Genomic DNA, 27622 nt, shown 5'->3' with positions numbered 1-27622 from the left:
GGACTTAATCATGGACTAAAGCAGAAATGTCCCCAAAGAAGCCCTCGTGGAACTTATGCCAGAAGCTTTGGAGTGATTCATTACTGTGTTTATTTTTCATTTATTGACAATGTCTTTAGAATTAATGAAGATTGAGATGTCGTACGGTATGTTTTTGGACATAAAACGGAAATGTTCCACAAGAAGCCCTCGTGGAACCTGTGCCTGGAGATCTGGAGTGGCCAAATCTATTGATATTTAGTGTATTCTTGCTTTATTGACATGTTCTTTCGATTTCATGAAGATTAAGACGACGCACGGTATGTTTTGGACATGAAACGGAAATGTCCCCAAACTGGCCCTGGCGGAACCGTCTACGATGTTCCGGAACGGTCTTGTTCGGATGTAGAAGAACCTTGACAGCCTTTTTATCTTACGAGGCTTAAAGCTAAAACGATAATCTTTATTAGTTAAATATAGTTGATTGATAGTCATTAACTTACGATAGTCTTCTCGCATTGTTCCAATTTACGGCCTACACTGAACAATTCCGTACAAAGATTGATTGTCCCTTTTTGAGAAAAGCACGTTAATTAAGGGCTAATTCAATAAGATATAGGTTAATGTTACCTATTATCGAGCTCTATTATTTCAGAGGACTACAGCTAACCCGAATACAATTGCACAGTATAATTCACAGTTTCTGGGCAAATAAATCAATTTAATTAAATTCATATGAGTGATATTAACACGGAACTTACTTTTACAAAGTTTCTTCTCTCGATCAGCAAACTAATCTTTTTCTCAAATTAATAATTCAACGTTAACATTCAGTGTTTCAGAAAATCATCTCACCATGTTTCATACTTCGCTACCTATACGCTATGTCGTGGTGGCTTGACAGCCAGTTCGCATTCATCGGCGAGTTCACTGCCTGCTCGTAGTCCAGTGATGCCGGAACAAATTATTCAAATTATGTTGAATTGATGACAATTGATCATAATCTCACGTTTTACATAAAAACTTCAATGTTGTTAATGGAAAGAAAAAAAAAATAATCACATTTCCCTAATTTGGAACCTTTGTGATCACAGTAAACCAGGAATATCTCCGGCATGGTTCTGAATTCAGGATTGTCCATTTATGACAAATAACTGAAAACTTTTTAAAGTAAACTGAAGGTGGTTTAAAAAAAATTAATGTAAATTGCGCTACTTGAAAATGCCTTGGCAGAGGTCGGTAACGTAAAGGTTAAGTACCATGCCCACACAGTAACGGATCACCCACAGTGACGGATCACTTTGGCGTTCAACATCGGGTAACTCGCTCAAAACATAAAAGTTGACGTAAAACATATTTTTCCCATGTTATACTATTTTTCTTCTACCATTTGTAGTGTTAAGCACAACGTTCAACCGCTAAATAGCGATGTATTTGACAAATGTTTAGTTGGTACCACACAGCTATCATTATATGTTCGTTTTCTGTAAGAAGTGCCGTCAGCATTCATAAGCTCCCACAGCTGTGCACAGGAGGTAAAATTCAAATGTTATAGCATAAAACATACTCATTCGTTTTGATTGAGTATGAATTCATCTTTGGAAAACACTTTTCTCGATTGTTGATTCTAAATATCGAATATTAGCACTTCTAACTAGTGATCCATAATATGGATCAGGAAATGATTGTTTAACACGGTTATGGATCACTTCCAAAGAATCTAGATTTCTACCATTTTAAGCATTGGATTCGACATTTTCAGACAATAGCACTAAGGATAAAACTAATAAAACATCAAGGTTTGTAAATTTCATTTTTTAGCCGACAAAAATGGGTGAAAAACTTGGTGTGGAGCGAAAACAGTTCCTGACTCAGTTATTACAATACAGCATCACAAACAAAAGGCATTTTACCCTTGTTTCCAGCTCGAACACTGCTATTTTTTGCAGTAATATATGACGCATTGTTAACTTTCGTCAAAACATGCAATACATATGCATCGAGTTGAAAATCTTTTGATTTTGCGCACTGATCCGTAATATGTCACAATTTGATCCATAATATGAACGTTGATCCATAATATGGTTTTCAGAAACCGATACAATTTTTAATTTTTATGCAATCCTATGTAAATATTATACTCAAAAGTTCCAATTTGAAACGATTCGATTCGTGCTTTTAAATTACAATTTTACGTTTTCCATGTTGTTTTATTGAATTTTATAGGTTGGATTCCACACTATTTGATCCATAACTGTGGGGTCATGGTACTGTGGTGTCAAATATATCTTGATGTTGAAACATGGAAGAATATTCGAAATGTGAATGTTTTCAAGAATTCACATAAGGTCATACCCGGGTACAGGCTTCATTTCACTCATCTTGATCTGATAGGGTATCGATCTACTTCGTCACAAGCGCAAAATGTTCCATTCCGGCGGATGTTCGAGCTTATGCAGATTCATTTTCCAAGTGTAATTTTGTGATAGCTGATTGGGTTCGTCAATTTGTACACCAGATAGGTTGCAGAGCTACTTGGGCACTACAAAGATTCACTTTGGCATGGGGGGTTTCCCTCGGCCGAATTATCTAAAATTTTGCAGCCAGAAGCACTTCGATACGACGCATATTGAGGCCAAATATGAGCTCAATAGCTTTCAAAAAAACCCACTGCCGAAGAGAATCAAAAGTCCCAAGAATAGGATCCGGCTCCCAATGCAATAAAACTACCGTATTCTGCTCAATAACTTCAGTTCCACTTTGGAAATTGTCACTGAAATGGACGAAGACGTACCGAGCGAAATCTGAATAGCGATCGACTGAGCCACCCCATATGACGATTCATTTTCTTCCCTGTCCCTGTGTGACTTACTTCGCCGGGCACTTATTTACACTATGGAAAATATTCGTACATCTCCACTGAAGGATTTAATTCCAATCACACGCTGTAAAACTCCTAGAATTCATGAAATTTCGAAAAATTTTCTCAACGATTGCATATAATAGGGTTCTAGAGCCATGTCCCCATTTTAGTACCAAACGCTTGAGTTTGGTTTAACAAAGTTAAACTTGATCCGTATATGCTTCTGCTTAACTTTTCGCGTTTCTTTACTCATATTTATGCCAAATTTTGGTGGATTTCCAAAATACGGATCTTCATAAGACAATTATTCTATAATGACTAAAATAAAAAAAAATGAACAAATATGTGTTTACTTTTGATACGCAATTGATTGGATTAACTGTTTAAAAGTGGATATTTCAATAAAGTAATAAAACATTAGAAAAATTTACGTATGAACTGGAAAAATTGAAAAGTGTAACAATTTTTTTTGGGAAATTCTTAAAAACGCTGCTTTTTGGAAATCAAAGAATGCGCTTCAAGGTTCTAAAGTGATTTTTATCGAATCATACAGACATGTAGCTTGGGATTGCATAATATGGTTCTCCCAACGCCAGTTCTCAGAATGCTAGTTCACCGAAAACCCCGTTTCCTCGAATAACTCAGTTCTCCGAAAAGTTCTAACACTCATAATTGTCATAACCTTTCGCATTTCAAGGTGGTGAACAATATGTATTTTTGACAATATGTATTAGTCGAGAATGACCAAATATCTCCGTCTTTGGTAGCTTATCGACCTTTCTAACTCAACACTATCTCACTACCCGAGCAGAAGCAAAGTTCTGACCATTAAATCGAGATATTGATTTGATTGACATAAGAGATAAAAGTTCTGATAGTAATATCAAAATTTTATTTCTGGAACTTCTGAGCCATAGCTAAATTTGATGTTGGAAGATCTAAGGAATAGCTCGCTGATATTGGTAAGATCTTATAAAAGCTAAATATGATATGCTAATAGTATTCCAGGAGTATATTTTAGATATTATTTTCGGATCTTTTATAACTTATATCTTTCTAGTTAATATCACTTTTGTATGTCCGTATCAAAATTTGGTATTACTTAGTTTTTTTTCGTTTGTTCGGGTAAAGACTATTATTGCACTTTTTTGAGGTGCATTGCTTTACAAGGGAACGGGTCATTCGGGGAAATGGCTTCGGAGAAACGGGTCATTTGGGGAAAAGTAGCACAATCGCATAATCTGTCTTTTAAAATTGTCCTGTTTTTGTTTTTTATTTGTCCCGTTTTTATCTGGTTGGCTTATGGTCAGCCTAACCATGAGCCAAGCGTGACAAACCTTACAGAATTTTCGGAGGGTTGAAAAAGTTGAAATTTATCGTGACATAGTTTGTGTACCATCCCAAAGAATTGTTTGAAATTGGCTTGTATCAGCATCATTCACTGCAAAACTGGGAAAATAGCAGGTTCTCATTTATGGAAACCACTGGAACAATTATCGTACTCTTTCCAAATCAATGAAATCTATAGTGTCAAGTTGAAAAGGGAGAGGAAAGGTGAAATGGAAAGGTTTTGTAGTGAAAGTTTATAATGATGAAAAAAATAACTACAGAAACACTAAGTTAACAAATGAAATAAACTTGTGGAAAAAAAATGTTCAAATTTATGGATTTCAAGTTCAAAACTCAGCATTCCATTTTGCCCTACACGTTTCAATATGTTCCGGTGTACTTTATAGTTGAGTAATCCTCGCTGAGACCGGCCCACTATTTACCCTTGGTCTTTCAAAATGTTTAAAATTATGCTTATTCGAAAGCTCCTGTCGAGTAACTAAAGGAACTGCATTCGGTGGGTCAAATTGATGGACCCTTCGGTAGTTATAATCAAAACAGTTATTGAGGCTCCTCGATTTTTGACAATTCTTGTCTGTATTAACTGTATTAATCTCAAACTGCTATTACTCAGAAATTTCTTAAAAAATCTCTTCAATAAGATGGTGTTAGAAAGTCAAAACATAGGAGCTTCATTTGAAAAAATAGAAATATTTAACGGCCATATTGAATTTGGCCGCCATATTGAATTTTATCGGGAAAAACTGAATTTTCATGGTGTTCGCAACCACCGATTTTAAAATTTTTTTTCATCACTGGAAAGCTGAGCTAGTTTTACACAAAATATGAAAAAAAAACAGAGATGTTTGTTTTTATGTGCGATTTGGTAGACCATTTCTTATCACTCTGGCGTAATTTGTGGTCATATAACGGGGCTGTAGCGTTTTATGCTTGCTGTGATGTATTTGAAATGTGAAAGATTAACTCTATAATGCTTAACATGTGATATTATATGCATTGGTGCTGGAAAGGAGGGATAGTATCAATATAGGAGACCTCCCCTAGTATGGAAATATAGTTTTATCTTGTAATCATTCGGTATCGGGCACATATCCTTGTTGTTCGCAGTCTAGATTCACTAGGGGTCACACGCAAATCATGCCACCACGCACCAAGGGGTTGTGAAGGTCAGACAGAGCGTTGCAAGCGTTAAAAATCTTCGAATCTTTTTCTGCTGCTTCATTTACGTCCCGACAAGGACAGAGCCTGCTTCTCAGCTTAGTTTTCTCATAAGGGAACGCCCATAAATGATGCAGCATTTTTGGTAGATTTTTGACACCCCACTCCCACATCGGAGCCTTTTTTCCATTTCTAATACATGGTTCTTCCCAAAATAGTAGACTCCCCACACTCCCCTAAAACGCTACGTGGACAGTCCTTGAGCACTTCCAAAGTTATTAACTGATAGCTTTCTTTGTCATTGTTGCCATTTTCCGCATCCTTATATGATACTTTATCTATGGTCCAGCAAGTCACGGAAATTTCCACTACGAAAAGATTTGGAACGGACCGAGATTCGAACCCAGACACCTTTAGTATGGGTTTGCTTTGCAATAGCGGACTTTACCACTAGGCCTAAGGAGGCTCCACTATGTCACCCTAAATTCGGATATCTCCACACCTCCTTGATACGTTTTTTTAAGACCCCCGAAGATTTGATTAAGCTTGTTACGCTCTGCCTGACCTCTACCACTCCTTGGAGCGTGGTGGCATTGTTTGCGTGTGACCCCTATGAAATATGTATCTAGACAGAGAACAGCAAGGCAGTAGCGTAGCTAGGGGGGTGCGGTGGGTGCGGTCCGCACCGGGCCCCGAGCTCTTGGGGGCCCCAAAATTGCAGGGCGGAGTTCTCATAATATTAAAAGTTCAACATAGCTTGTTAGAAACTGACAATTTGTAAGATCCTAAACAGATAATGAACATGACAATAATAATTTTTGGAGAAGGCTAGGATCAGCGATGTACAGGGGCGCCTTGATTATCCCTTTTTTTAATACTTTAGAGCTAGGTTTAGAGAGTCTAGGGGCCCGAGGGACCATGGCTTTGGGCCTTCACAGTTCAGGGGCCTACACAAATATTTGTTTTGTAAGTTATTTTCCTTGATATTGTTCAATCGATTCCACTCTGGAGAAAACTGAGACTTCGATAAGCGACGTCGGTGATGTAGTGGTAAGCGTGATTGCCTCTCACCCTAGTCGGTCGGGTATCAATTCCCGTCGACGCCGTCTGGAATTTCTGGGGCATAAATTCTCTGATCACGTCTTCCTTCGCAAGGGAAGTAAAGCCGTTGATCCCGGCTCATGGTTTGATGGGTTCGATATGCAGGGTCTCAGGTGTGTGTGAAGGCCTCCCTGAGCGTCCGTGTTTAGGCTCAGAACCAGAACTAAGCTGACGTAAAACTACAACTGATGTCAAAAGGTGTCGGTTGACCAGAAAAAGAAGAAGAGCCTTCGATGAGGGCCGCTTTTGGCTTTCTCTCCTGTAGATACTTAAGTAGGCTCAAATACCTATTTTAAAAATGTTGAGTCTAATTACGTCTTTGAATTTATAAATATTTATTTCATGAATTCTTATTTCCAATCAAATCTATCTTAGTTTTTAGGCTTCCAAAAATCTAGAGCATTGGTGAGCTTTGAGAATGTACCCATTTCTTACGATCTGAACCATTATTATTGTTTTTAATTTCAGAAATGCTTCTCAATATGATGAATGAGTAAAGGCCTAAAAGTGTACAGTTTTTTTAGATTTCATAATAATGAATTTTGTAAAATGTGTAAGCCAAAGATTTTGATTTTTTTAACTATTTAGACTGATGCAAATACTAATTTTCTTTCATGTTGAAGACCACTTGGGAGGCCCAAGGCTGGGAAAAAAATTCAGGGTACAAACTGGGGTGCAAACAAATACAATACATTAAAAGGGTAATTTTAACAAATTTTAATTTCATTTTTTTTTCTTGAAATGTGACAGAACAATACGCTTTTCGTGTTTCAAGGTTGTCCTTGGGGTCGTTGTTTTATGGGGTTATTTGAATTTAAAACGGCAATACCCTGATAGGGTTGAACAGAGCAATGAAAAAAGTATCAGCCTTATCTCAAAATCAATCCTTCGGAAATTACTACAGATATTTCTCCAGGGTGGTGTCTGCTATAAAGTATACCAATGACTTGTTCAAAATATTTTCGGAAGTATTTTGATTATTCTTACAATAATGACTTGTTCAAAATATTTTCGGAAGTATTTTGATTATTCTTACAATAATCACTTATACTGAACAATCCCCAATCCCCCTCCTGCTCCATAAAATTTACTGTTGATCAAAATTTCTTCAGGTGTTATTTTTTCAATCATTCTAGAACACCAATAAAAAATCATTAAAATTTGTTGTCGGTTGTCCTTAAATAATTCATAAGGATATTTCTTTAAAAATTTCTCCTGGTAATTTATACGAAATTTTGCCATGAATTATGCCAACATTTATTTTTTGTTAAACGTTTCGAGAGATTTCGTTAAAAATACGAGTAAATTCGTTCAATAGTTCGCTTAGAATTCTTTCAGGAATGTTTGCAGAAATCCTAACATGATTTCTACAGAATTAAGATTAACCATAAATCTAGGAAACTTTTTCCAGTGCTTTCTTGTAGAAACTCTAGAGAATGTTTTGAGCAATGCTATCAAGATTTTTTTTTTAATTTCTGAAGAATTAATTCGGGTATAAAATCACTTTGATAAAGCTAGTAATAATCTATCTGGCGTGCCCATATGGACGTCAATTCATTACGGGATTTAAACAAATTGCACAGAGATTCCGAATAGGTCTATTTTATTTCTTTTTAAAGGATTATTCAAGACTCCCTACAGGAATCATTCTAGGAATTCATCAAGATTTCAACCAAGAATTTCACAAAGGTGACTTTTGAACATTTTCCCTTGAAATCCACTGAATGGATTTCATGGCTACCTTTGGCCAAGCCCGTGGTTTTCGCAATTATTTCTTAACCATTAACTCCAAGGATTCTTCTACGAATTATTTTACTTATTTCGAATATACCCCTCATTTATTTACTGCGATTTTTTTTCTGGTATTTATCTTACATATTTGTGAGAATTCCTCAGATAAATGGAAATCTTTTGGGATTTGTCCTTCATTTTTCTCCATTGAGCTCTTTTTGAATTCGTTCATTATTACAAGGAGTTCTTCAAGTGGTTAAAGCAGAAATTTTCCCAGAAACACCTTAGTGGTTGTACCTGATTTTTAAGCATTCTTTCAAATATGTTTGCAAAATTTCTTCTATGACTTCGTTTACAAAAAGTTTCGAAAAATTTAAGAATGTAAGGAATTTCGACAGAGTTCAAGAAGTTCCAGATTTTTACTGCAGAAAAATCTGTGCATGTTTTATTTTTCATAGAATTTGAAAATTTTCCCTATAAGTTTCGCTGGGAATTCCTCATAAAATAACATATCATAGCCTATTAAATCTGCATAAAAAACTCCAATAAAGAATTTACCAGTGATTTGCACAATACTAGAATTTCTGAAGTTTGTCCAGCGATTTCATCAGATATATAGTACCGTTTTGACTCATATTCCGAACACTTAAGGCCACCAGTGACTTCAGAAGCATCTGAAGGGCATAAATTGGCTGATATTTGTGGAAATTTTAATTTCTTCGCAAAGTCTAACCGTTAGCTGTTTAGTGTACTGATAAAAATGTTTATTTAAACTTGTTTAGTATTGTTTTTACGTAAAAGAATGGAACAACATTTTGACTCAAATGCCGAACACTGCGTTCTTTCTGTCTCATATTCCGAACACCTTGACTCAAATTCCGAACAGCACGAATAAATCGTATTCAATTGAATAATTACATAAAAAAATTCATCTGAGCTAGTTCTACTAGTCTCGAACTAGAGAATCATCACTACTCCAGAGGTATAAATTATATTGGAAGACGTTAAAATTGAATTGCAATTGACTACCATTTCCTGATTATTTGATGACATATTTCAGCGAAACATTTCAACCTTGTCGCCATACAAAAACCGAGTGTTCGGAATATGAGTCTGTTCGGAATTTGAGACAAAACGGTAAATATGGTCCAAGAATTTTTCACGAGTCTTCAGGAAGTTCAGCTATGGATAACCGTAAGCATACTACTTAATACCGTACAATATACAGAAAGTTATCCAAGAATGTCTCTAAAAATCTTTTTAAACAGAAACATATACACACTTATGAGGCAATCGTTTCACATATATATTTGTTTAATTTCACAAGACGTAGCAATAAAAACTATTTCCTGGACGAAACTTTAGTTACGCCCTGGTATTGGTGATTTCTCACAGGCAGAGATTATTTTGACCATTTAATCACGATTTTTTTTTTACAAATATTGGGTGTGAATTTAAAACTTGTAACCTTCTGAGTTGTTGCATCGCCAAGTGGCTCGGTAGCTTAGTTGGTAAAGCACTCGTCTGGCATACAAGAGTCGTGGGTCTGAATCTCACCTGAGCTCATGAGTTTTTCGTGATGTCACTCATAATTCATCCATCTTTACCACGCGTAATGAGTTAGTTAATTTGTAATTGAGTTTTTCGTGATGTCACTCATAATTCATCCATCTTTACCACGCGTAATGAGTTAGTTAATTTGTGTATTGAACGTTTTCGAAAAAATGTTGAAAGTACGTGTGAGTTCGGTAATAAAACAATTTTGCAAACCTCCTTCGGGGAGGGGCCCCGAAATCTGGCTCCGCACCGGGCCCCAAAAACCCTAGCTACGCCACTGCAGCAAGGTATGTGTGCCCGATACGATACCAAAGAAAACTTTTCATACTGGGGGGTCCTCCTATATTGACACCCTCAGCTTTCCAGTGATGCAATAACTTTCAAAATCGGTGATTGCGAACACCATGAAAATTCAGTATTTCCGATATGGCAGTTTGAGTGAGGCAAAAATGGACAAAAATCGATGTATCCTCAATAACTGTTTTGATCATAACTACCGAGGGGTCCATCAATTTGACCCATCGTGAACAGTTCCTTTAGTTACTAAACAGCAGCTTTCAAATGAGCATAATTTTAAACATTTTAAACAAGTGTTAATAATGGGCCGGTCTCAGCGATAATTACTCAGTTATAAGTTGTTACAAATGCATAAGGGTAGCACTAGGGTTTCAAAATAGTTTCTGTTGACTCAGCAATATTATAGGAAATGTAGAATGATTGTTTAAATTTTGGTCTATTTAGGATCTTATTAAAAGCCCTATTTGTACAGTTTTCCAGTCAATGCGGTTATGCTAATGATCGAACTGTCATATGATTGTTCAGATTCAGATTAAGACTACTGGATAAAAAACAGTATAGTAATGGTTTGTGTCTGATCAGATTCAAAACAGAAAAAAATTGAAATACATCAAACCGTATGATGCAAAAAATCATAAAGATTGCACTAAAAAGAGTAAGCTTTTTTTCAAATCAGTGTTACGAACAAAAGCTGATAGTTAAGTAACGTTATTGAATAATGCCTCGAAATGCGAAACCAATAATAAAAACAAGTCACTAAGACTACATTGTAGAAAAACAATAACGGAGAAATCGAGCAAAGAGCTGCAACAAGAAACAAACAAAACTTGAACGCTTATTGTAATACCATCAACTCGCTTTTGATAAATAAGCAGCAAAGCAACGGACGAACAGAAACAAATCAACTGGGAAATTTTCAAGCATAGAAGCAACGCAGTGTTAGATCCAAAGCACCTGCAAAAGCATCTTTTCGTGCCGACAAGCCTTAACCCTCCAAGGCCCTGAAAATAAGAAAACTGAAAACAAACCTTCCAAAGTTCATTAGAAATGTGTGTCACGTTTTAAAAATCTCTCACCGTGCTGAATGGGAACGATTTGATTCTGCAGGTTGGCGCTGGCATTTCCGTCCGCTCCACCGCCCCCTCCGGACGTCACCCCGAAGGCTTCCGCAAACGGCGTATCCTTGCAGAAGAGACCACACAGTTGGGCCAAAAGTCCACCGCCGGCGTCCTCCCCGCCGCCACCGTCGTAGTTGGCCGCATTCTGCTGATTGGCGTACGACTTGTTCAACCCATTCACCGACGACGACTTGGGCAGATCTACTCACGTGCATTTCCGGACATCATTCCGGCGGGGTTTTTTTTTTATGGAATGGGTCGTATGTGAACCAGGAATTTGTGGACGAGGGACGGGATGTGAGGGGTTTAAGGTGTTTGAGGTGGAGAATAGTATAGAAAATTATGCGGTTCGGTTGTGATTATGAGATTTATACATTTGTTTCAACGTGGGGAAAGAGAAAGACAGTGGGAAATTCATAATGAGAATCTAGCTCAACTATTTATGATTGGGAATAGAACTACACTGAAACCTCCATTCACGTAACTTCTATTTACGTAAATTCTATTTACGTTATTTCATGTACGTTTTATTAGAACCAATGGCAGAAGGTTGAAAGAAAAAACGTCAAATGATGAACGGTCCAAAGGACAAAAGGTCTAAAATTCTTTTCCAAAGAAGGAAAAATTTCCCACCAAGCCAATAATAACGGCATTTTGTCCGTTCAACCTTTTGCCTCCAAACCACAATATTACCTAAACATAATTAAAACCTTGTAGATCTGAAGGCCTGTATCCCAAGAAGTTATTGGATAACTTTTAGATGATTATAAAAGGAACCACACAGTTCTCTGAGCTTAAAATTTGATCGATTGATCATCGCCAGAATGCAACCAATCGATCAAATTTTCAACGCGAATTTCTCTAGATCTGTGAACTTGAAAATTTGAAGTTAAAAAGCCGTTGAACTTTACGCTTTACACTATACTATACTTTAGAGTCTAGTACACGACACTGTTGAGGTCGAAATACGCGTATCTGTCAAAGAATACAAACTCTAGTGGAATTAAATGGTATAATACTATATTCGGTTTTCCATCTACTTATAGGTATTCGACTAAACAGCTCGAAGATCTATTACCTGTTTAAGCTCGTGGCTGATCTAGAACATCATGGCAAAATGATACATCTGTTATTGTTTTTACAAGCTTTGTCACACAAAATCTTATTCTTAGTCTATTTGACATCAATCTTCGGAATTTCATACAGACTTAATTTTGCGAGTGAAAATTCCATTTACGCAATACAAATTATATTCACGTAATTATTCAATTTACGCAAAAATTCTATCTTCGTACCCCCGACCCATTACATAAATAGAGGTTTCAGTGTAATAGCTAAACAATAAGGACGCATATTTGGACGAAGACTGGACTTACGAACAACATTCCCCTTTTGCCCAATCGCATACAAGACATTCATAAGACGACGAAACTGGTTTAATTATTAGTTAAGTTAATCGGACTTCCATACAAAATTACAACAAATTTTCATTGGCAAATGAAATGAAAACGAAATGATTAGTGTAAAATGAAAGCTGTTAGGCGAATGGTTGCTTCCTAAACCTGTTTGGTCTATAATTGGATGTCTAGGACTAATGCAAGTATCGAGCTAAGGTGGGGGTCTATCCTAGAACAGCTAATCACGTAAAAGTAATAAGATTCGAACTGGCAATCAATTTAAACGTTAAGAAAACCAAGTTTGAGTGCAAAATTCTAGGAAAAGAACCCGCAATTTGAGTGCATAAAATTGAAAGAAACAACCGTTCGAATTGGAACCCCACAAATTGACCGTGTGAAGACACTTACCATCACGGAACGAATGATCCAGGATGCGCTTCAGTTCGACCCAGTCAACCTCCCCATCGGCGCCGGCCACGTCCAGGAAGAGACGTTCCATGGCCTGGCGCGCGGGAGACGGTTGCGACGGGACTGGGACGTCTGGGGCAATCTGAAAAGAAGAAGCGGAAATATCTGGGATTAGTAATGTTGACTATTGAATAACTAATAATTAACTTTGGAAATGCGAAAAAGGGAACAAGTTGAAGCGAGAACTCTGCATGGTGAAATAGGATTTGGATTCATTGACAAAGTTTGCGGGTAAAACCAAACCAAACTTACATATCTACCACCACCACGATTGATATCTTCGGGATCGACCTGTACGAGAAAATACGCGGATAAAAAAATGATCTAATATAAACTGATTCCAGTTACTTGAAGATCTCCCAGTACCTAATGGATAAATGAATGGTCTAATCATGGTTTTCAGGCAGTTTTATAACTGATTTATGATATATGTGTTCGTATTTGTATGTTTATTTTTGACAATGGCCATTAGTTTTAAACTTTTTACAAGTGCAAGGAATCTTAAAAATTGAATAGAATTACTTCAAACGAAATTACCACCAAACCTCAACCAAAAATTATCAACAGTAGCATTCGTGGCCCATGCATTGAAGTCTCCTTCAATTAGTAGTGGCTTACTTACGCGATCACAAATTCTTCTTTGGTGCTAGAAACAACTTCCTTGATGAATTATTTTGCAGTATTTACAGAACCTAGCCATCAGCTGTATCGCTGCTAGTCGGGTGTTGTCGGCTGCCAATTGATATTATCAAGCGGAAATCGATACGGCTCATAATCTCAACGTCGCACTTTGCTTCCGTTGTTGACAACAGTTGTTGTGCGTGTCACAATGATTCAAGTTGATCTGCGTTACTTACACTATTGTCATGATGCGATCGCCTTTTCATACACAGGACACTTAAAGCCGCTCATTACATGGGCGTTTCCTTCCTCCGGTTTACAGAGTAAACAGTTTGGTCGCTTCGTGCAATCTTTCTCGAAGTGCCCATTCGCTCCGCATTTCTTGCATAACTCGGATTTGTCCGGTCCATTCCAGATTGCCGCCTGTTGTCCGAAGTCCATATACTTGAAGTACAACTTCGCAACTCCTGTTGCAGATCATCGTTGGATGCGATCTCGTCCAGACATCTGCACTCAACCACTGCCTCCTGAGTTAAAGCTTTTACGCTTGCCTCGGTTGCCAACAACTCAGCAATCCTGAACACCTGATAGGCCGAGCTCTTGATCACCGGATCGTTCTTCAGCTCGAAAAGCATTTCTCCTCTCTGAGTATACCAACGAATCCACCAGGAATTACCTTAGAAAAACCTGTAGGAGCTCCTTCAGGGATTGCTTTAAAATTTCTTCCACAGATATATTAAGGAATTTCTCCAGGATTTTTTATGGGAATTTCTTCAGTGGTTTCTTTGGTGATTCCTCTAAAGAATTCTCAAGAAATTGCTCCATGGATTTTTCCAGATATATTCCAAAAAATCCTTCCAGGTGTTACTTCAGGGATTCAACCTTAAGACATTCAGATAAATGTTTTGTTTAGGGGGGTCTGTAGCCTTGAGGTTACGCTTTCGCTTCATAAGCGGAAGGTCATGGGTTCGATTCCCAGCCCCTCCACAAAAAACCCGTCCAGCCACCAGAAGACGCCTGACGGAGGACCGTGCTTTAGGGAGCACATCCATCCTCCGTCAGTATCAGATGGTGACTGAGACAAACTGACCCTCTTCGCAGGCAGCTAGCCTCAATAACAGCAGAGCTCTCTCCTACCTGCTCGGTGTGAGAGTAAAAAGAGTAGGAGAGTGTGAAAGTAAGATGTAAATATAGATAAGTTAAAAATAGATCTGTATCGGTAAAGAAGAAGCTACAGATCAACTGATTCCGGCACAGTAGTGGCCACAAGCACAGAGTGCCTTAAAAAAATGTTTTGTTTAATCCTCTGAGTAAATATCAGTGGAATCCTTGAAGGAATAACATTTTAGAATTTTGTAGATGCCTTCTGATGGAACAACTAAAGTAGAAAAAGAAAAAATTTCTAGTTCAATCCTTCACGGAATTCCTAATCGATTCTCTTGCAAAAATATTGATGGTTTAAAAGAAATCTTGTGGACTTATGATTTTTTTTAATAAGTTCCCTGTAGGAATTTTCTGATAAACCTGAATAATTTCTTAGAAGGAAAACCTGGTAAAACCATTGAAGTATTTTCTGGTAAAACTTCTGGCGAATCTCTGGTGGAAGTTGGAAGAGTATCTGAAAGAATTTTTAGTGGAATCCCTATGAGAATTTCAGCTGAAATCCTTGAAGGTTTTCTTGATGGAAATTATGGAGGATTATCTGGATGAATTCCAGATGCAATCCATGGAGAAACCTTTGGGTGAATCTTTATAGGAATCCCTGGAGAATTTAGGTGGGAGGTTTTTAGTTGGAATCCCTAGAGGTAATCCTAGCAATATTTTCGAAAGAATTCTTGGTGGAATTACTGAAGGAATTCTCAGAGGAATCTTTGAATGATTTTTTTTTAATCCCAGTAGGAACTCATGATAGAATCACAGGAGGATATACTGGTGGATTCCAAAATAACTTGTGAAATACTTTTAAGAAATTTATGGTAAAATCGCTGAAGAAATTCGTGAAAATCTCCAAGGTTCTCTGGAGATATTCCGCGATGAATTCCTTGAGATATGTCAGAAGAAATCTCTCGAGTAATTCCGGTGATAAAATTTCTGGTAAAAATCCCGGAGGAATTCCTGATAACCCTTGAGAATCCTTGGAGATATTACGAGTATAATTCTTTGGTGCATTTCGGGAAACATCCTGGAGAAATCTCTTGAAGGATTCATTAGAATAACCTCTGGAAGAAAACTCTGGTAGAATTTCTTAATAAAATCTGTGAGGAAACCGTAGTGAATAGCCAGAATAACCCAAGGGAAATCCCAGAAGGAAACTTTAGAAGAATTCCTGATAGAATGCCTGAAAGAACTTTTGATCAAATTATAATGAAATCTTAGAAGTATTTCAAAAGAAATCCATGGAAGAACTTCTGATGGAATTCCTACAGAAACTCTCAATGAAATCTAAAGGAAGACTGCTGATGAAATCCCTAAAGAAACATTTGTGGAATCCTTGAAAGAACTTCTGATGTAATCCTTGCAGGAGTTTCTGACAGGGTTCCTAGTGAAACTCTTAATCTAATTTCCCTAGGAATACCAGATAGAATCTCTGAAAAAGCTCCTAATGGAAACTCCTGATAAAATCCCTAGAAGGACTCCTAATGGAATTCCAAGAGGAACTCCTGCAGTAATTTCTAGAGGAATTTCTAATGTAAACCCTGGAGGAATTCTTAATGGAATTTCTTAAGGAACACATGACGGAAAGAACTCCTGAAGAAATCTCTGGAAGGATTCCTGATAATGAAATCCCAAGAAAAAAATCTAAAGGAATTCCTTGAGGAACCCCTGATTAATCTCTAGAAAAATGCCAGGTGCAATCTCCGAAGAAACTCCTGATGGAATCCCTAGAGAAACTTCTGAAAGAACCCCTGTAGGAATTCCATTTGGAATATCTGAAGGAACTCCTGATGGAATCCCTACAGAAACTTTTGGTAGAATCCCTGAACGAATGAGAAGTGGAATTTCTAAAGAAACTTTTAAGAAAATCCCTAAAAGATCTCCTGATGTAATTTGCAGAAGAACTGCTGATGCTGATAAGACTCCTGATAGAATCTCTGGAGGAACTCCTTGTGCAATCCCTAAAAAAATCGTGATGCATTTCCTCGAGGAACTCCTGAAATTATCTCTGGAGGAATTCCAAGTTGAATCTCTGAAGAAACTTTTGATGGAATCTCTAGAGAATCTCCTGATGGAATCCCTATAGGAACTCCTGATGAAATTCCTAGAAAATTACTTAAGATTCTTGATGGAACTCCCGATAGAATCCCTAGAAGAACGTCTTATGATATCCCGAGAAGAAATCTTGATGAAATTCCTCGAGGAACTCCTGATATAATCTGGAAGTATTATGGGTGGAATCTCTAAAGGGACTCTGACGATTCTGTAGAATCTCCTGATGAAATCCCCAGAAGAAATCTGATGGAAGCCCTAAAAGTGCTCCTGATAGAATACCTATAGGAACATTTGATGGAATCCTTGGAGAAATTCCTAAGGATATTCTTTAAGGAACTCTTGATGGAATCATTGGAGGGACTCCTGATGAAATCTTTAGAAGAACTCCTGATAAAATCTCTAAAAGAACTCCTGATGGAATCCGTGGGAGAACTCCTGATGGAATGAATGGATGAAATAATTATTATTATTGTTTTTATTAACGAGGCTTGCCTCCCATGGCTAGTTCACCTCGACTTATAAAATTCTCATCGGAACCTCTGATGAAATCCCTACAGGAACTCCTGATAATATTCTTGATAGAACTCCTGATAGAATCACTAGAGGACCCCTTGTGATATCCCTAGAAACAGTGTTGTGAAAAACTCAATTTCTCAAGACTCACGCTTGAGATTTTTCATGCGTGAGTTGTCAATCAAGCAACTCAGCAGTCAAAAACTCATGGTTGAGTTGGCTCACTTTTTTGACTCATTGTCTCGTATTTCCGCAATTAACTCACACACGGCAATAATTTGTTGTTTGTCTGGTAAAATTATAGTAATCCTTTCTAACGTGAAGAACAACATTCGGGTTTCACGAGTTTTTGACGGGTTTTGCGACTGAATCATTGTTTACGGTTTGAGTTGATTGAGTAATTTTACATCAAAATCTCAAGCGTGAGTTTTGCGAAGCAGATCTCTAATGAGTTTGCTCTCACGGGAGAGCGTATTGATTGAGATTTGAGTGTGAGTCTATCAACACTGCTTAGAAATAACCTTGATGGAATTCCTCGAGGAACTCCTGATGTAATCTCGGGATGAATTCCAGGTGGAATTTCTGAATAAACTCTTGATAGAATCCCTAGAGAATGAATTCTGATAAAATCTACAGGAGAACTTTGATGGAATCCCTAAAAATACTCTTGATAGAATCCCTATAGAGACTCCTGATGGAATCCCTGGAGGGACTTCTGATGGAATCCTTGGAGGAATTCCTAAAGATGTTATTGAAGGAACTCTAATTCCCTAAAAGAACTCGTGATTGAATTCCTGTGAGAATTCCTGATGAAAATCCTGGAGGAATTGCGAATAAGATTCCTAATGGAACTCCTGATAGAATTCCTAGAGGAACTCCTTATGATATCCCTTAAAGAAATCCTGATGGAATTCCTCGACGAACTCCTAATATAATCTCTAGCGGAACTCCTGATAGAATCTCTTGATGGAATCATTGGACGAACTCCTGATGAAATCCTGATGGAATCCCTAGAGGAACTCCTGATAGAACCCCTGGAAGAATGCCATGTGGAATCTCTGAAGGAACTCCTGATAGAATCCTTGGAGAAACTTCTTATGGAATTGCTAAAGGAACTCCTGATGGAATTCCTAGAGGAGTTTCACATGGAATCCCTGGAAGAACTCCTTATGGAATCCCTAGAAGAGTATCTGATGAAATCCCCAGAAGAACTCTTGATGGAATCCCTAGAGAAACTTCCAATGGAATCCATAGAGGAACTTCCGATGGAATCCCTAAAGAAACCCTTGATGGAAACCCTGATAGAATGATGAATCATTAGAAGTACTCCTGATGGAATTCTTGGTGGAAATTTCTCAAGGAATTCCTGGTGTACTCCTTCCAATAACTTCTCATGGAAACTCTCCTGGAGGAATCCCTGGTAGAACTTTAGAAGGAATCCTTAGAGGAACTCCTGATGGAATCCCGTTAAATTTATGAAGGAGTTTCAGAAACAGCATTCTAAAGGAAGTCCTAGTAATACCACTAGACAAAATCTTGATTAAATTTCTGGAGGAACACCTGGTGGAATCATATGAAGAATTCCTAAAGAAATTCATGAATTGAACTTTTGATGGAATAAAAGGTAGAACATCTGGTGGATTTGATAAAGAAATCGGTTAAAGATTGTGGAAAAACGCTAGTAGGAAATTTAGATACAATTCAAGAGCGAATATTTGCTAAATCACCATGGCGTCGAAGCTGTGTAAATTCACGCATTTTGATTTGCCACCCATCTGCATCGGCAGTTCATGGGACGTCGAAGCTTCAGCTTGACATGCTGACTGTGGTAGCTAGAGCTGGTATATTAAATTTAATTGAAATATTGCTTATGTTTAGTTGAGCGTGCATGTTTGAATTGATATTAGCGTGCATGTTTTATATCAGCGTGCCTTTTCATTTCAGTGTAACAAAATTGACAGTTTGAATGGGCGCGCAAACAGCTTGCAGTCTTGTCTCGGGATCGAGACTTCAGTTTAGTGAAAGATTTTGTGACGAGCGGTTGTGCTGGTTTGTACCTGGGAGGGAGGCACCAATACTACACACGAAATATGACACAAAGTTATTTCAAACTGCAAGAAAACTCCAACTAGTCAACGACAATCAAGGCAGACTTGATGAAAATCACTAGCTTTCTTTTGTTGTGTACCTTCGATCTTTCTGGACAAACATGGAAAAAGGGTCAAAGTTTTCTATGCAGTTATTTTTCGTTTTTATTGGAAAAAGTAAAATTATGAGAATTTGAAGGCTTTATATTCAATCAGAATAAAAGGTGCTATCGTGACATTCTTTTGAATCAGCAAGAATAGCTTTTCAATCGATTATTTGTCACATTTTATAAAATGCAAAAATATGTTTTGATGAATTACGCGCTTTTATCATGTTTGTCCATTGTTTAAGATCTGGGCTCACAGTGACAGTTCGTGACAGCAGAATCTCGGCTCACCTTGACGTACATAAATTTCATATCGGTTTCTCCCTCCCAGGTTTGTACCTAGCACAGTGTGGAGTGACTGGATTCTGATACTACAATGGCGAAGTCGGTAGAATCAAGCAAGTTGAAATGCGTTTTTTTTTTATTTTAGTTTCTGAAATTGAATAGTTAAGAAAGTTGTGGTAAGTATGATTGAAGTGGAGAGAAAACGTCCTCAGTAGGCTCCCTGCCGGAATCGCAGTGGGGTTGGCTGGAGGATTGATTTTGAAACGACTTCCTTATGATTTTACGGAAGAAAACGTGTCCCCAGTAGGCTCCCTGACAAAAGAGCAGTGGAGTAGGCTGAAGGACTGATTTTGAAACGACTTCCCGATTAATTTACGGAAGAAAAAGCGACCCCAGTAGGCTCATTGCCGGAAGGGCAGCGGAGTAGGCTGGAGGATTGATTTTTGATGATGATGATGATAAGTATGTGAATCCAGTCACTCCACTTTCTGCCGATTCCGCCATCGGCCGGACGCGACTGTGGTAGGTACAAACCAGCACAACCGCTCATCACAAAATATTTCACTAAACTGAAGTCTCGATCCCGAGACAAGACTGCAAGCTGTTTGCGCGCTCATTCAAACTGTCAATTTGGTTGCACTGAAATGAAAAGGCACGCTGATTTAAAACATGCACGCTCAACTAAACATAAGCAATATTTCAATTAAAATTCGATATACCAGCTATTGGTGATCTAACGCAAAGCTAAAATGCGTAGATGGCGCTCTACTAGAATAGGGACTAGTGCATCTTATTCAATATTTCGAGTGATAACTTTGGAAGAAAAATCACCATAATCATTTATCTGACAAGATTTTCGCAATTTAAGCCACAGGAAACCGTAAATATTCATTTCAATTTGAAAAACTTTCGCAACCTAACCTTACTTTTGATCGTCAATAGCTACCACACTGACGTCGATGCTCGTGCAACATCCCTGCAGATCAGGGGGATTTGCTTAAGTATATCGCAAATGAAAGCGCAAATAATAATATCCTTGATAAATGCTTGGATAAAGAAAATTCAGGAGTATAAATGGTTTTTTACCCTTCTTACAACCATAAGAAGGGTATAAAGATCGCTTGAAAAACCGACTTTTGATCCGAGGCCCGGGGGGCCAAGTCTCATATACCAATCGATAGAGCTCGACGAACTGAGCACATGTCCGTGTGTGTGTGTGTGTGTTACAAAAAATGTCACTCAATTATCTCAGCTGTTTGTCAACCGATTTAAACACTTTTAGCTCTAAAAGAAAGCTACAACATTCTCCCATAGAACGCTATTGAATTTCATTGCGATATTCAGTTATGATTCAAACAGTATCGTGAAGTACTAGAAAAAGCATATTCTAATATTTTCAACTGTCTGCATTTTGATCGATTTCTCAGCCATTTTTAAACCGATTTAAGTTCTTTTATCGGCTAATGAAAGCTCTGACATTCAGTCATAAGCCTTCAAATTTTCATTGAAATCGGATTACCAGTTACAGAGATATCAATGGAAGAATTTTCTAAGGTGCTGGAATTTTTTTTTGTAAGGTATTCAACTTTTTACATTTTGATCAATTTTTCAGCTATTTTTAATCCGATTTAAGCTCTTTTTTTCATCGATTGAAAGCTCTGACATCATTCACAATCATACTGCAATCGAATTATAATTTATAGAGATAAAAATCATTTTTTTTCAAAAATCTCTAAAATACCCCTTTTTTTAATTTAAACCTGCACATAAATCTTAAAAAAATCGCTGGCAAAATCATTTTATGACATCAATTTTTCATTTTTAGATATTATTTAACAGGATGGCAACATGGGTTTATAGACTCTCTTAAACTATGATTAAAAGCGTATGAAAAGTTATAAAGTTTGATATCCACCAGGACTTCCTCGCAAACCATTAAACTATTAGAGCAGATAGAACATGGTCACAAAATTCTAATGTTTAGTTATACTGGTACAAGGTTCCAAATAAATGATGAATAATAATTATCTGAAACCTGTATGGAAATGTAAGAAGGGTTCAGTCTCACCATCGGTGGATTAAGTCAGGTTTTTTTTTAATTAAATGGAACTCTGGAAAGTTTCGCAAACAAATTACTTGTGTAACTGGAAGAGTCTTTGAAGGACTTACTAAAAGAATGCCTAATTCTTTGAAGAATTACTGGAAAAAAATATCTGAATGTTTTATATAAAACCATGTTCTATTTTAAAAATAAATAAAATGCCTATATAAACAAAAAATGTAACTTACCCGATCATCAATTTCCCCTACTCCGACTTCTTCGTCGTTCTCCTCCATACTGTTCTTGCACTCGGAGAACACTCGGATTAGGAATTCACCTTCCTCGTTCGGCTCAAACGTGGACGGCACGATCAAATACTCGCCCGGGGGCAACTTGAACCGACAACTCACTTCACGCAGATTGATAAACGCCGGCGAACGCGCCACCGAAGCATTGTACTTGAAGAAGTTCATCTTCAGCGGTTTCTGTGCCAAGTCGCGTTCAGTCACTCGATACACAGCAAATCCGATCGTCAAACAATCCACGCCCATGTTTCGGCGAGATCGACGATTCTTCTGCATCAACGCAATGATGACCGTACATTTGCCTTCGTCATCGTCCTCATCGGGATCATCCAGGTGGACTACGTACTGCGGGTTATGCCAGAACGTTTGGAGATAGTTACGGCAACCTCCAGCCGTACTGCCGATGGCCCATTCACCCTCAAAGGTGGACATTTCCCATCGGAGCTTACCCCGGTTGACCTGTTCTTCACTGAGCGAGTCCGGACTCAAGTTACAGATCTCAATGCGGTCGAAGTACCGGGTGAAGTCTCGGTATGACATCCAAAATTCCCCATCGCAATCGAAGTTGAGGCCAAGTTCTTCCTTCTGCTCGTCGGGAATGTATCGCCATTCCGCCGACTGGTCGCTCCACGCTCCGTTCCATTCGGCTTCGTTACCCCATGGATTGCGCAGACGGATCAGCGGTATCTTGCCCGACGTGCCCGGCGTTACGATATCCACCAGCTGGATTTTAGTGATCGAGTAGGCATGACCTCGGATGAGACCTTCACGGGTTTCCGCTTCCGTCACGTGGGGATCAGGCTGTGTAGGAGGATGCGAGATTAGTTAGTAAGTTTTATATTCAATAGATTGTCCTAGAAAAAATCAACGTTGTATAGTTATGGTGCTCAACCCTAGAATGAAAGATATGTTTATTTACACTGAGCCTATAAATCCGTTTATATTTATCTAAAAAATGTAGATGTTGAAATAGGCTCATATATGGCGATGGGGCCCAGATAGCCGTAGCGGTAAACGCGCAGCTATTCAGCATGACCAAGCTGAGGGTCGTGGGTTCGAATCCCACCGGTCGAGGATCTTTTCGGGTTGGAAATTTTCTCGACTTCCCTGGGCATAGAGTATCTTCGTACCTGCCATACGATATACACATGCAGAACTGGTCATTGGCATAGTGAATAACTGTGGAAGTGCTCATAAGAACACTAAGCTGAGAAGCAGGCTCTGTCCCAGTGGGGACGTAGCGCCAAAAAGAAGAAGATGGCGATGGCACAAATATCCCAATTGGCGGGGAACGTTCCACTGGAGCCGGCCTTCTGATATCTGAAACCATTCCAGGGTTGAGCACCATGACTTTCAAAACATGTGTTTTTCCCATATATGCATACAATTAAATAAATGATTCTCTTACCTCAATACTGCAGGCAAACATCGAATTCCTCTGGAACCCTTTCTCAATGATGGCAAACAGATTCGGCGGCGTTTGATCCTTGAGGTCGTACATTTCAGTCACACCCCCGGTGAAGTCCTCCATGGCTTCGCAAGTGGTGCCACCCTTTAGCGCTTCGTACGATCCGTGCAGCTTAGCGTATGCCTTCTCCAACAGAGCACTCCAGAATTCATTCTTTTCCGAGGATCTCATGTAGATCAGCTCCCCACGGTAGGTGGGCAATCGATCATCTATGACCACATCGACCCATCTTCCATACTGCCAGAAGCGGAAGTGGAAGATTCCGGCATAATCGTCCTCGAAGCTATTGTCTTCCGGGACCACCCTCAGGAACATCTTCTGGTCTTGAGTCAAGTTGGCACAAGCGGCTAACAGCCAACAATCGCCCAGTTCACCCTGCTGCACGTCGAACCGGGAGAATCCTTCAACGAAGAACTCCGGATTCTCGCAGATTTCGTGCGGACGGAGCCATTCGTAGTGCCGATCCGGACGACGTGAGAACATCAACGATGAGGAAACGGCCTGGAACTCCGGGTCCTCAAACAGGGATCCACTTTCAAGGCACTGGCTGCGGAGGACGTAGTAATCCTGGACATCGGTACGCGTTCGGAACCCGCTGCCCTTTTCACCGAGCTGAAAGGAGAGGGAAAATCGTGAATTAATCATCGGATAAAGAACATTTTGCGGTGGGAAATCGGGGTCAATTGTTCATATGTGTTCATATGCTGTAGTCTGGGTTGGCCCTGTCCATGGCGCATTTCAATTTGAAAAAAGGTTGAAAATCCAATCGGCCATATATTGCTTACTATCATTAGGATAAAAATTGTCTTCTGTTGAATTTTTAGCTTTTTCGGTGTTTACTGTAACATAAATATAATTTTGTCATCTCATAGGAAGTTAATGTTGAGAGCAATTCAGATGCAATTCATAGAGATATGCGATATTGAATTTTTGAACTTTTTTAAAATTTGAACCGCCCTAATGCATGATGTATTTGATACAATTTTGGAAGATTCATATTTAACAAGGGTGCCTGCTTTGAAATCACAGTAAAAACAAATTACAATGAAAACTAAAAACAATTTTCGGATGTATCAAAATATGTTTAATGTTTAGAAAAGGGAATGTTCCTGAGAGAAATTCTTCTCCATGTCATACAAAAAAAAAAAACTTACAAGCATTTAGTTGCAATCATTTGGAATACTAATTTTGGGTTGCCCGTAGCAACAGGTGTTTTGCTACGAGTTTTGAGTTTCACTGGCTTCGATGACTGTGATTTGCTTTGCATGGAGGAGCATGGAGCTGAGATATAGGCGTCCAAATTTCAAAACAACAGGAAAATCAAAAATCGATTGAAATTCCATGAAGTTATTACGATTTGAAATGTTGGGTCAATTTCAACCCCCGCACAGACAGATGTTTAAACTATCAATGGGCATTTTGTGCACGAAATTGCAAAGATTCTAGTATTTTATAAAATAGATTTTATATGAAACATTTAGGAACCGAGCAATATGATCATAGCCGGTCAAAGATACATTATCATTATAATAGACAATCAATACATTCATTTTTCGCAGTTTCATTGCAATATAGTCGCCGCGTATGATTCTGTGCAATTTTACGAGTGGCTAAAATTACTTAAATGTCAATGTTCTAAAAGTGATGCTTTGAGAACTATGATTTGTTGAAATTAAAAAAAAAGACACGGACACCGTCTTCAGCCATTTAGCTGCACAGACTGTAACTTAACACTAGACAACGGACAAGCATGCTCCATTGGTACAGCCGAGAAACATTCCTGACGAAAAGTTTCAATGGCTGCAGCGGGAATCGAACCCACACCTCATGACACGATGCGCTCATTGCCTGGCGACACTAACCGCACGGCCACGAAGCCCACCGAAATGTCAGCAAAACATACACTTTCATAGATCATTTCATACTTAAACTTAGTTTTTGTATAAAACTCTCACATATTTATGGCCTTCTTCAATTTTCTTTCCGTTTCAGAGAGCGATTAATGGCGCTTAAGCCTAGGCACTAGAGCCAGAACATACGGGGGAAATACCTTTGTCCCATCCCAGGGAAAGGATCTCAGGAGTGCGCATTTATTTTTATTTATTTGGTTCTACATCTTCAACACTTATGGTTGCACAAATTGTGACTTAATCTAGATTCCTTATCCTACTAGCAAAAACATTTTTAGAGATATTCAGGTACAATTTATCGGAAACATCATTAAATAATCTACAACTATCGTCAAAAGGGTCAAAAAAAGCGTATTGAGTGCGTCTAGTAGGAATCCACAAAATAGAACGATTACGAAGAGTGCGTACAGGAGCATAAAAACAAATATTACCTAACAAATAATTACAGTCAATACGATTCATAATCAGGTCAAACACGAATAATCTGCGCAATTTTTTTCTACGGTTCGCTAGCGTTTCTATGTCAATTAGTTGGCAACGGTCTTCATAGGCCGGTAATTCGATGGGATTGGACCACGGTAGACGACGTAACGCGTATCTAAGAAACGATTTCTGGACGCTCTCTATTCGATGGCACTGTTCGTTATGATACGGTGCCCAGACTTGGACAGCATATTCCAAAGTGCTACGCACTAAGGAGCAAAAAAGAGTTTTTAAAGCATACACGTCGTCGAAGGCAGCTGTGTTGCGCCGGATGAAATCCAATAGTGCATACGATTTGGCTGTGACGGTAGAGATATGCTCGTTAAACCTAACTTTAGAATCAATAACGACGCCAAGATCCCGAATTTTGTCAACACGTTTCAATTGTTCACTGTCGAGTCTGTACGGGAAGAAGAATGGCGAGCGCTGACGACTGTAGGAAATCACCTTGCATTTCGAGATGTTCACTTGCATTCCATTCCTTCCGCACCAGTCCAAAACAATGTTCAGATCTTCCTGAAGAGCACAGCAGTCCAACGGTGACAATACGGTGCGGTAGATTTTTAAGTCATCCGCGAACATCAAACAATCACAGCGAAGAAGACTACAGATGTCGTTGACGAAAATTATAAAAATTAACGGGCCAAGGTGGCTGCCTTGTGGGACTCCGGAGGGAACGGAGAAGGTATCGGAAAATGCGTCGCTAATTTTTACGTAACTCTTACGATTAGTTAAGTACGATGACGTCCAGTTGATGATCCAGTCGGGCAAACCAATGTGCCGCATTTTCTCCACAGCTAACGTGTGGGGCACTTTATCGAAAGCTTTGGAGAAATCAATATAAACTGCGTCAACCTGCTGCCTCTTTTCGATCCTCTTCGTTAATTTGTTTGCAAATGTCATGAGATTTGTAGTCGTCGAACGGTTTTTCATGAATCCATGTTGACTATCAGATATCACATGACGGACGGAGCGGTAAAGAACTTCATGAACCATTTTCTCAAGTACCTTACCCAAGCAGTTTAGTATTGAGATCGGCCGATAATTCTCGACATCGTGTATACTGCCACTTTTGTGAATTGGCGTAATAGATGCAATCTTCCACGCTTCAGGAAAGATGCCGTCCAATAACGACTTGTTGAAAATAATCGATACTGGTAACGAGAGCGAGGACGCACACTTTTTGAAGAAAACGGGAGGAAGGCGATCCGGCCCAGCACCTTTCGTCGGGTCAACATCTGACAGCGCTGTATGGACATCGTTTGTTGATACTTCCAGGCGATGTAGATGTACGGAGCTGTTAAAAGCAGTTTGAACGGCGTTGAATTGTTAGTTGCTATAAACGGTTGAAAAAAAGTCGGCAAAAAGATTTGCGGTATCTCGGAAACTGGACGCTTTACAGCTGCGGTAAACCATGTCCGACGGGACTCCCTGGCAGTGCTGGGATTGGTAATAGTAGTAGGCTTGAATTTCGCGAAAATCACGTGGCTTTCCAAGTACAGTAGTTCAAAAAACGTGAATCTCATCAAGTAGCCTATGTTGGGTGAATGAATTTTCTAAATCGTGAAGGTCA

General features: G+C 38.7%; 1 protein-coding gene across 10 annotated transcripts in view; it reads right to left on the bottom strand.

Annotated features, from left to right (window-relative positions):
* Window positions 1–27622, bottom strand: part of LOC5579651 (calpain-A) — a 117286-nt gene that overhangs the window by 17506 nt on the left and 72158 nt on the right. For 5 of the 10 annotated variants that reach the window (XM_021852891.1, XM_021852896.1, XM_021852897.1 and 2 more), the window contains 5 exons: window positions 23597–24268; window positions 22132–22989; window positions 13272–13310; window positions 12960–13101; window positions 11113–11355 (listed from right to left, as the gene is read on the bottom strand). In XM_021852891.1, the coding sequence (XP_021708583.1) occupies window positions 11113–11355; window positions 12960–13101; window positions 13272–13310; window positions 22132–22989; window positions 23597–24268 (1954 nt within the window). The remainder of the gene's footprint in view (window positions 1–11112; window positions 11356–12959; window positions 13102–13271; window positions 13311–22131; window positions 22990–23596; window positions 24269–27622) is intronic. The other 5 variants (XM_021852892.1, XM_021852898.1, XM_021852895.1 and 2 more) reach the window with 3 other exon arrangements.

The sequence above is a fragment of the Aedes aegypti genome, chromosome 3 (genome assembly GCF_002204515.2).
Source record: "Aedes aegypti strain LVP_AGWG chromosome 3, AaegL5.0 Primary Assembly, whole genome shotgun sequence".
NCBI classification, from domain to species: Eukaryota; Metazoa; Arthropoda; class Insecta; order Diptera; family Culicidae; genus Aedes; species Aedes aegypti.
This window is presented reverse-complemented; position numbering and strand designations above follow the sequence as displayed.